The sequence below is a fragment of the Homalodisca vitripennis genome, chromosome 3, assembly GCF_021130785.1.
Source record: "Homalodisca vitripennis isolate AUS2020 chromosome 3, UT_GWSS_2.1, whole genome shotgun sequence".
In the NCBI taxonomy this organism is placed as follows: domain Eukaryota; kingdom Metazoa; phylum Arthropoda; class Insecta; order Hemiptera; family Cicadellidae; genus Homalodisca; species Homalodisca vitripennis.
Window position 1 is genome coordinate 193,484,968 of NC_060209.1, and position 12,005 is coordinate 193,496,972.

A 12,005-nucleotide genomic window follows, 5' to 3' on the forward strand; every position below is an offset into this window, starting at 1 on the left:
TTTGGATGCCTGGGAATACGATTTTTGTCAGCTAATGTATTAAAGGTGAAGAAATAAATCATCCAAATTACAAGATAAAGTATATGTTTGTTTCAGTACAAATGTATTTCCTTTAAGAATTTAAAATCTAATAAATCAAAACCAACGGTACAAAACTCTTGCTAAAATGACTTTTTATTATCAAAAGTTACGACAATATTATTTTTAGAATTAATTTGTTCATGAAAATAACAAAAACCCAAATTATAAATAATGTTTTATTGGTGTGTACAGCTACAAAATAATTATAAGCTATGAGAATTTAAATAATCAAAGTAAGACAGACAACGTAGAATGATTGTGTGCGAGTGGATTACATTCTAGGAGGGGGAGGAGGAACGGGCAACATTTCACCTCCGAGCTTGGGTGGTGGGGGTGGCACTGGGTTGAACATGGGTGGTGGGGGTGGAGTCATCATGGGGGGAGGTGGAGGGTGCATCATGGGTGGGGGCGGCATCATGTGTGGAGGCCTGACTGGAGGGGTGGGTGGAGGAGGAGGAGGTCTCATCATCACTTGGGGCTTTGGTTCCATCTTGAAGGCGAACTGGAGGAAGAACTGCTTGGTATCTCTGTTCCAATGTGTCCAGAACTTCCCCTCCGACTTGTCCACTTCTCTGCTTGGCACCTGGTGTAAAAAGAATTATAGATATAAATAAAATGAAAAGATTACTGAGTCTACGCCTACAAAATATTGTAGCTGCAACACAAATAGCTGTTACAATATTGCCACTTTTTGTTCCATCTCACACCCTTGCTCCAGAAACTAACAAGAGCTATTGCAACTATTTTACTCAGAAAAGACATAATTCAGTTTATATTTGGTTAGGCAAGACACTGATACAAACATTAAAACTGTAATTTCATAAAATTCTATAGAACCGTATAAGAAAAAAAGATTTCAAATTTGGAAAATCAAAGCGGAACAATAAGAATTCCCACAAATTTGAGTTTTACTTGGTTACTTGTTTTTGGCTATGCGAAATTCAATTAAAGTAGACTATTACAAATCTGAAATGGTCTAAAGCCTACATTTGCTTCATCTGTATTATAATATTATACAAATATATAATGATATCTGTATGTTTTATTCAATCATGTAAAAACTACTGGACTGATTATGCTAAAATGTTACATGGACTACTGTATTTTCGAAATAGGAATCCTCCAGGCTAAGCCCCATTGGTATCAAAAGTTGTAAAAACCCATAAGAACTTCATTAAAGCAAACAAATGTTATTAATTGAAAGAGTCTGTTATATGTCTAATCAAGTGTTCAGTGTAAACATTGTTTTATGACAGAATAACCATGTTTAATTAATTCAACCACTATATTCAATTTTTTTATGTTTATAGTCTTGACTTGTGTATGTATGTATATTTTCTAGATCAGGAAACAAAGTAAAATCAACTATGGACCAAAAAAATAGTAAGACAGGAGAAACTTCAATGGACAGAAATAACACTTTTTGACATATTTTGTTGATTGTTGCAACAAGGCAAACTCAACATTAACGTAGGAAATATAGTTCACTTGAAGCAGAAATACTCATACACGTGCAAATCTCACGAAATATTGTGTGAACCCTCGGGTAACTGCTAGTATTCTACATACGCAAAAAATTACTGAAACTATACACATCTATATATATAAAAATGAATGTTTGTGTGTTTGTCCTTTAAGGAATCGTAAACTATGTGACCGATCATTATGAAAATTTGTATGTATACGTATTTTTCCACGGAGAAGGTTTATATGCTATGCCCACTGATGTAACTCGCCACCATGCGGTACTTTAAAAGAAAAGTTTTTGAAGCGCCTGCACATTATAAACTGCAATTACGAGATAGATAAGTATATTAAACAGTAAAAAACTATTTGAAGGCGCTAAGTTATGATGTGTATTTGTCTTTAAACTAAATTTTTGGTTGAACTTAAAGCTTGAGTGGTAGACCACTTTGTAATAAAGTACATATGCATGTACAATACATTTTTAACAGATTTTCTTGATCGTGATATCAAGGTAAAATTTACATCGGCGTTGGAAATATAATTTATTTCAACTAGAAGTGCTCATACACGGGCAAAACTTACGAAAAGCGTGCGAAGCAGCAGGTATTTGAGAATAAAAGAAACCAAAAATAAAAAAGTTGGAACAAATATTTTAAAAAATAAAGAACATTTATGACCAAAAATTGTTGTTTATTTAGCGGTTATATCCAATGAATACTGAGAAGAAAATTTCAAAAACCATATTTTATAGAATAGTTTCTTTTTGTCCTTTTCTTACTGTGCAGTTAACCAATATTACTTTAAAGACGTAACCGTCCTTTGGGCTCAGACTAATATATTTCCCAGAAATGGTCCGGGAATAATCAGATTCCCAGGTAATTGGGCTTTACAGTAACAGAACTCTGTACCGTGTAAAATATTGTATGCTATACAGTTACTAGACAAGCTGGAGAACTACCTTGAACGCTATAGTCTCGTAAGGCTCTGCCGCAAACAACAGGTACTGCCACTTCCTGTCAGGGGGCTCCACACGTTGCTCGTACGCAGACATGAACCTGTGTCTGGGTGTCACACTGTCCGCAATCTCTGTAACAAGTCATTGTATCACTACACAACGGCTTGCCAACTGCTGGAAAAAAGAAAACACACATACACATATTCCTGGTGTGTTAAATTTATTTCCACTTTGAAATAAAGAATTCATAGACTCACCAACAGATTCAAATTTCCTAAATGTGACAAGCTTAATACAAGGATGAAATCAAGAATAGTAAAGACAAGAGATCTCTGAGATCTTTCAGAATCCCTATTGAGAAAAGTAAAAATGTTTTAAATTCTTAGTAAGAGTGTCTGTATTTTCACTAATCCTGATTTCAGCCCCAAAAGAACAGTGTTAAACCTCATGCACTTTACGACTTTGTTTTTACTCATAGAATTGTGTGAAATGTATCAGTTTAAAGATGTATGTATTACAAATCCAAATGCTTTTTAGTTTAAAAAGATATGTTTATGTTATTCTTAAAAATTCTCCAAATTTATGTACTTTATTGTATAAATATCCATAAAGTATACGCTTTACAGAAAAATGTGTATTAATTGTATCTTTAAAATGTGACATCTCATAACGCTATGATCAAAAATAAGAATGTAAATGTGCATGAAGTTTAACATTATTCTTATGGGGAAAACTCAAAGTTGTTTCACTACAGTTTAAACATTAGTTGCTTCTGTTATAATAATAATAAAAAAGCAGTGTAATCCTCTCACTAATTACAAATTGACTGATTTCATAATGTCATTAACTACCTTTTGTAGATTTCATTAAACAAAATTGAATTAGTTATCTTCAAGAACATATTATACCAATCTACTTACATTCTTTAGGTTAAATTAGGTATGGTAGGTAGATAAGTAGGTTACTTTAGTATGATTACTAACAACCAAGTCTACATATCTAACATCCAGATTTACCTATGTTAACTACCGTAGAAGTAACCTAGAAAATGAGTAGTACATGCTACCAATTTTTAATTTGACGAATAATAAATGACAGACGATGACCCACCTTTACAGTCCTCTCCATCCTCTATTTCCACACGAATGTATAAGGTGTACAGGTAGGTGTAAGAAAGGATTTAATGGTCCCAACTTCGTCTCTCCCCTTGCTACTATGTTATGTGTAAGAAAGGACCTAATTAATCGCCCTAACTATGTCTTTTCCCTCGCTACTATGTTACTTGTAAGAAAGGACCTAATGGTCCTAACTAAGTCTCTTCTCTCGCTACTACGTTACACGTAAGAAAAGATCTAATGGTCCTAACTTTGTCTATTCACTCGTTACTATGTTACACGTAAGAAAAGATCTAATGGTCCTAATATGTCTCTTCTCTCGCTACTACGTTACACGTAAGAAAAGATCTAATGGTCCTAACTTTGTCTATTCGCTCGTTACTACGTTACACGTAAGAAAAGATCTAATGGTCCTAATATGTCTCTTCCCTCGCTACTACGTTATGTGTAATTAATTGCTCTAACTATGTCTCTTCCCTCACTACTATATTACTTGTAAGAAAGGACCTAATGGTCCTAACTAAGTCTCTTCTCTCGCTACTACGTTATGTGTAAGAAAAGATCTAATGGTCCTAACTTTGTCTATTCGCTCGTTACTACGTTACACGTAAGAAAAGATCTAATGGTCCTAACTTTGTCTATTCGCTCGTTACTACATTACACGTAAAAAAGAATCTAATGATCCTAAAATGATCATTCATTCTCCCGCTATAGACAATAGACAAATTCTTTATTGACATATTCAATTGAGAATAGTACATTGCGTCATATAGTACATGTCATGTTTCTAATTAACTTAAATTATTTAAGAATTCATTTTCTGAATAAAATGGTCTTTCTTGTAGCCAGTTGGTCAGTGCATTTTTAAGACGTTTTGGTGGTTCTTTTCTATTGAGTAAGTCATTTCCCCTTTATGAGAAAAAGATCGGAGCTCTAGTTGCTTGTAATATGTATACTACTGAGTAGCCACGTTACAACATACTTCGTTCTTTTAACTTTGACAGTTAGGCAGAAGCTAGTAACTGACAAGACTAGAAAGTATGGTTTTGGAAGTCTAAGTTAATCTGGAAGCCTCAGCAGTCTAATTGGAGGGGGGCAGTGGTAATAGTTATTTCAAGTGCATTACCTACAAAAGCGTCCTCAGGGTTCTGTTCTGTTGTGAACCCTATCTTTCAATGTTAATTCTTACGCTTACACGACTAGTGTCACATGTAACGTCTGAGTTTTCCAGTTCACCACACTATGACAAAACATTGCTTTCACAGTAAAACCCTTCAAAAATTTAGACCTTGCTGTGGAAAGTAAAATAAATAAACAAATAATTAATTACCTGGATAATCAATCTGAAACAGAAGACTCTGCTGGCCGGAGTCGGACTCTCTCTGTTTGGTCACTCGGTAACCTGGGCGACCGATCTTGACAAACTTCTTCGGCTCAACTCTAGGCTTCTCTGGGGCAGGCTGTAATGTACAACATTTTGTATTTAGCTTATCAGTCATTTTAAACAACTTATAATAAAATTAGAGGAGATGAATATTACATATAGAAAATCATAATGTGAACTTAAGAAACTAATTTTAAATTTCTTTATCAACAATAACTTAATTAATAGGTAAATATATGCACAAACAGGCACATGGGTGCAAGCACGCGCGCGCGCGTGCGCACACACACACACACACACACACACACACAAGAGTAGATATGAATATGGGGTTTCTAGCTCACTTTTGGGACAGACGGTAAATCAATGAAAAATACTGTTTAAAGGACAATAAACGAATCTGTAACTCACGAATGAAAAATTACCGAATCTATAGCTGTTTGCTTCTACTTTCTTGAGCTGTCAAATCAATCTATTGGTCTGCTACGAATAAACTATAAATTAAAACTTATAAACGGAAATGATGGAATTTGCTAACAATCACTCGAGAAGTCGGGGAGAATGTGAGTAAAACCGCATTCTTTTCACGAGGTTCTTCGTTTAATTTCTCCAAATGTACTATAAAATCATCGAGGATTTCTGGTTCAAAATCATAAACAAATTCTACATCTAGATAATAAAAAAATACAGGTAATATCTTTTCATAATAAACGTGTGTATTGATACCTACAAACCTAATGTATTCTTTGAAAAGGAAAATAATTTTTTCAACGGTTCCAAGAGATAAGTAAAAATTTTTATTCTGTTTTCTAAATTCTGTAACAAATTGTGTTTGTTTTTTACCTCCATATTGCAATTTTGTAAGCAGATTATTCAAATGTGTTAGTTTATTTCGAAATTTCTTAGGTTTAGGTCTTTCATACAAAATTAAATTACAATCTCTACAAACTAAATATCTTTTATCAATAATTTCTCCTCTATTATAACACTTGTAACAGTTGGCATTATACTCTTCCATTTATACAAAAAGATTTTTTTATAAATGGAGATTATGGAACTAACTCTGCCGAGATATAAATTTTTCAGCGCAAATGTTTGTGTTTACATTTCTACAACAGAGATAAATAGAAATAATTTCATTCTATTGTACAACTATTTAGGATATTTTGTCTATGATTACAAAGATTATTCCGGAAGAAATCGAGATTTTTCATCAGCGAAAGAGTATATTTTTGAAGTTTTAGAAGGAATGAAAGAGAATAATATGAATTTAGCAAATTATTTTTCTTAAATAAAAAATCTATTCTACTAAATAGTCACCAAACAACATGAACTCACCAAAGTCTCTACAATTTCTAGCATTAAAACAGTGCAACAAAGATGAATTCAGTGAATTGCCGGTTTATTTTCAACAACAGTTGATACCGTCTTCGATACTTTCCTTAAATGAAACAGAATTAAAAGAACTTGTAGAGTCTTTTGCAGAAAGAACGAAAACTGCACACGTGTACACACAAAAAACGAAAAAAATAAGGGATTATATATTTAATATAATTACGAAAGATATTGAAAAGAAAGTAAAAAATAAACAAACAGAGAGTTTTCATCGTTTTTTTATGAAATTTTTCCCATATTATACGTCCTTTCAAGATAATCAAGACTTAATTGATGAATTTCTTAGGAATTTTTGTAAGTATCAAGATTTATCAACACAATTCATTAAAGAGCATTATAGAATTTTTCTTATAGAATATAGCCACATTTTGTGTGAAACAAAAGGTATTACTGTAGATAATATTCCATGTGATTCCTATGAAGAAAGACACCAACTATGGTTATCAAAACAGTACTATGACGTGGGGAGGGACTGCAAGTTTTAGAGCACAACTGAAAAGAAACATCTGGACAAAAAAAAGTAACCACACATTACTGAACTAACATGTTTTTCTTCTTTCCAAACAGCTGCTGATGATCAAAGCTGAAAAAAAAAACATATGGGAATGGGAGAAAAAAAGTAACTCTCATATGGAAGAATATTGATTTATTTTCAGTTAGGAAACAAACTCAAGGTCTCAGCGTTCCTAGTGGTAACGCATACGTCATGAAATTATTATGAAGTTAGTCGAGGTCACCGCGTTCCTAGTGGTAACGCCTACGTCATAGTTAGTGAAACAAACAGTCGAGGTCACCGCGTTCCTAGTGGTAACGCCTACGTCATAGTTAGTGAAACAAACAGTCGAGGTCACCGCGTTCCTAGTGGTAACGCCTACGTCATAGTTAGTGAAACAAACAGTCGAGGTCACCGCGTTCCTAGTGGTAACGCCTACGTCATAGTTAGTGCCGATGAATAATATAGAAAATACGATGATTTTTACTGAATTTCTCTAATATCGTTCTTAATCACATCATAGGCTAAAAATTTCTCAGAAACCACAACCACATAACAAATCGCGTTTGTAACAGCTTTTTGAAAATCCATGTTGATAATTATATCGTTCTTTGAACCAGAAATATTTGTCATACTCTTTGTTGTATCAATGACATAAATAGGTCTATTCGCTAAAAATTCTTTAGGATTGTAATACATTTCCTTATTATTACAGTAAACTTTCTTAAAATCTTGATACATCTGATACATGATTCTGAAAAGACCTCCAGAAATGTTTAAATTTTGTAATTCATCTGGATAATAAGAACCGTTCAATTTTACTCTGATATTTTTTACATCCAAACTATCAAACTTTGAAGGATTTTTTTCTTGATTATTCTGTCTATCTGTTTGAAAACCTATGATAACGAACTTGGGATTGAAGATATTTCTATAAATATTTGTAATATCGAACGAATAAGTTGTTCCGGAAATACCTTTTTGTTCAATACATTGCCAATCTAGAAAATTAAACATAATGTTTTGACTTTTTGTAATTTTATCAATCAACCTTATTTTACTAGTGATTTTATAATCAATCATTGGAACTCTAATAAAAAAATCTGTAATTGTTATTTTTCCATCAACAGGCATAACATTTCCAGTTGCAGTCTTCAGAATCACATCATCGTCTTCTGCTCTTATAAAACTTAGATAAAATCCTCCTTTATAGATCGGAATAGTAACATTTTCAAAAAATCCTAATCCAAAATGAGATAAATTTCCAGCTGCTTCAAAAACACCAAATTTAAAATCTGATTCAAAGCCATTAGAAGTTTGAGAAATAACATCACTTTTTGAATACGAAATAGTTCCTTTAATTGTGCTTAATTGGCCACAGTTTTCGACTTCTTCTATCAATTTATTGTGTTTTCTTACTTCAATCTTAGAAAATAAAAACGGTATAAAATTATCGATTAATCTAACATTATCAGTTCCAAGATATGCTTGACCATCTTGTTTTGTTAAAGTTCCAGAAATATAAAACTGGAAGTTAGACGAACAAAAGTTATCTCCAAAATCAATATTAAACTCAGTTCTTTTATTTGGTTCATTCAAATGTTGTTTACTAATTGGATAGAAATTTTTAAACTCCGCCCTTTCAATATCACTAGCATATTTTCTATAGTCCGCCATTTAATAAGAGAAAATTTAGAAATTTTAAACATCATGTATAAGAAAGATATCATTTTTTCATCGATCTAATGTACGTTTTTATAAGAAAAGATATAAATTTTAGTAAAATAATTAAAAAGATTAGAGTCATTTTTAATGATCTACTTCGTCATATTCGGGATTCTCTTCCTTAAATTTTGCGATCTCGGTCACATATTTCAATAAAATTTGCACAGGATAGTAACCGCTATCTATAATATTGTTCCAATCAACTGTATCTTTATTTTCATCCAAAAACTTTATACTCAAGTGTTGATAGAGACAAAGAACAGACATATGATCTTTTAATTGATAATGTATATTTTCTTGAATGAACTCTGGGGACAGAGTTTGATATTTTGCAATGTTATACCAATTCAATTTGTTTACGTATAATCTCATCATATCTTCGGATAATTCATATTTTTGAGAAATGTCATCCCAATGTTCTTTTTTCAAATCTCTTTCGTGTTGCATGATAAAAAGATCGAAAGCACTGTAATGTCCCGCCATCTCTATTTATTAAGAAAAAATTTCAAAATCAAGTTTTTATAAATTGGCTCTTTCTTGAGTTACATTCAGCACATTTCCCAGAAATTCTTTTAACTCCATTGATATTTGCATAGTATTTTATATCATTTGTTGCAGTTTTTTCTTTACATCTCACACAATATATGAGCGCCATTTATATAAGGAAATTTTATCATGCATAAAACCCTGCGAGAATACCTATTTCAGTAAGATCTTCCTCGAACTTATTAATTTTTTCTTCTAATTTTTGAAATTTGACAGCATAAGAATCATTGTATTCAACAAATTTATGACCAATATTCTCAAAAGTTTTCGTAGCATCTAAACTAAACTTATCAAAAGACTCTTTAAATCTAGTAAGTTTTTCATTAATTTCACCAACATCGTCTACTGATCTTTTACTTCTTTCATCAAGTTTTTCATAGACTTCTGTTGTAAAATCTTTAACATGCTGTTTATGATTCTCATAATTTTGTTTTAGTTCATTAAACATTTTAATAGGATCTTCTAATTGAATCATTACAACAACATCAAATGGATTAATTCCTTTACTAACACTGCTAATTCTTTTTCCTTTAAAATCTAAGGCATTTTTAACATTCGGATCATGTAAATCAACAATATCGATGTTTTCTGATAATTTTAGAGGTTTTAAAATTTGTTCTTTAACAACAACATCATGTTTGTCAATACCAGGTCGAACACCGACAATTCTTTTTTTATTAGCCAAACTAACATAATTCTTTTCAACTTTGATCGCTTCAGTAATTTTATCAGCTTTTTCGATATGAGACATTAAATTGGTAAATAATTTTTTTACACCATCATCAACTTCTTTTTCCAATGTTTTTATTTTATCAGCAACTTCATTTGAACTCATGAAATTTGCAAGTTTGTTATCATATTCTGCTTTAAAATCTTCAATCTCGACAGCAAACATATCTGAATCTGGAAGGTTTTGTAATAAATTTTCTAACTTGTTATCAAACTCATTTCTCAAACTATCAAAATTCAAACTATTATCTACATTTTGAATAATTTGTGTTCCAAATACGTCAAAAATATTTTGTGAATCCATATTTATTAAGTAATAATTTGTTAACAACTTCTTTAAAATCTTTACCATCACTCAGTTCATTCAACACAAAAACACATAAATGACCACAAATTGGGGGATCTTTATAGTCTTGAATCTGAGAATCATTGTAGTAGACGCTTGATTTTTTCAAATATTTAATCAATTCTATAGGTGGTTTGTCCTCAATTCTTCCATACGAATCAAAATAACATGCATTCTTATCATTTTTATAATAACAAATCCAATGCGTTCCACTTCCCATAATCGAGTCTAAATTCACAATTCCACATTCAAATTTCTTAACTTTTTCAGGTAATGTATCTCTCATGAAGATTCCTCTAAAATGTTTAATATTTTTGCAGATTTCTTCCAATTCCCCAAATGTTAAAGGTTTAAATTTTTTTTTCAATGTTTGATTTCACGTAATTCAAAGTTTTCTCATCTAATCCAGATCCTGTAACATCTTCCAACTCTTTATCTAACCAATTTAAAATGTTTCGAACAATAGGAATCACATCTTTTTTAACGATTGGAGCAGCTTTACGAACATAAGGAACAACATTTTTAACAACTGGAATATTTTCTCCAAAATCTAATAAATCTTTCAAAAGTCCACCATTTTTAAGTTCTTTCAACTGATTATAAGAAAATTCTATTCTGGTTCCTTTATTGTTTTTCTTATGTTTTTCGAGTTTATTGTATTGTCTATTTGTTAAAAATATCTTATCTTCGCCATTTTTTAGTTGATCTATTTTAAATTGAATACTAACGGGTATTTTCTTCTTAAAAGCGGATTTTATTTTTTCTTTCTGATTTTTGCTGAAGTTTACGTTCACCTCCATTTATATAGTTAAAATTTCAAGTTCTCTTCGATTCCCATTCCTAGTTTTCTCTTCAAAAACATTGCTCCAGCTGTTGGAAGCGCAACAAATCTTTCACCTAAACTAGCATTTTTGATAAAAATCTATCCATTGCTTTATCTTGCAAAACTTTATCTGCTATATGTCTGGAATTTGTGTCTCTATGTTTTGCATAAAAAATATCGTGTTCCATAGCAGCTTGATCTAATTTATTTATACCAGTATCTCCTCTTTTTAGTCTTTTTTTTTTCGAGTTTTGTGCCGGGCCCCAGATACTGATAAGTTGGTACGTGTAATTCAAAAGGTAAATTGTTGATAAAATCATTCAAAAGTCCACTACCCTCAATCATAGATGAACTTATTGCCGGCAAAACTCGTTTTAAATATTTAATTCCATCAGGTTTTTCAATCATTTCATCAAGTTTGTTCGAAATAAAATCTTTAATCGCTTTCTTTTCGTTCAAAAAATTGTTGTTTCCAGCCTTTTCTTGAGCATAAATATAATTTATAATTCCATCGAGTTTTGTCAAATCGTCGATATATCTGTACTCAATCTTATTATCACTGTATTTTCTTATACCAGATCCTTCGATTCGTTTTTCCCAAATTGGTTTAATCAAATTGAGATATTTTTTACCTTTACTTGACTTTGGTTTCTTAGTTGATGGATCATTATTTTTGTAAATTGAATCAGATTTCCATAAAATTTCAGTATACTTTTTCAAGTCTTCTTCAGAATATAAACCGTCTTTTGGAACATCAGTGCCTGTTAATAATCTCCATAAACCTTGAGTTCCTTTATATGTTTTTTCATTAATAATGATATCATTATGCTCAAAATTAACGGGTAAATTTCCAATCATAAAACTTTTCTTTTTTTTATCCCAATACAAACCAAATTTATCATCTTTTACTCTAGGAAGGAATTTTTTACCAATTTCACCAATTATT

General features: G+C 31.4%; 1 protein-coding gene across 1 annotated transcript in view; it reads right to left on the minus strand.

The window, feature by feature from the left end:
• Positions 1-67: 67 nt before the first annotated feature.
• LOC124357948 (splicing factor 3A subunit 2-like) overlaps positions 68-12,005 on the minus strand; it is a 33,016-nt gene continuing 21,078 nt past the window's right edge. The window contains exons 4-6 of the mRNA XM_046810097.1: positions 4,949-5,078; positions 2,507-2,634; positions 68-664 (exon numbers count right to left, since the gene is read on the minus strand). Of these exons, the coding sequence (XP_046666053.1) occupies positions 353-664; positions 2,507-2,634; positions 4,949-5,078 (570 nt within the window). The 3' untranslated portion in view covers positions 68-352. The remainder of the gene's footprint in view (positions 665-2,506; positions 2,635-4,948; positions 5,079-12,005) is intronic.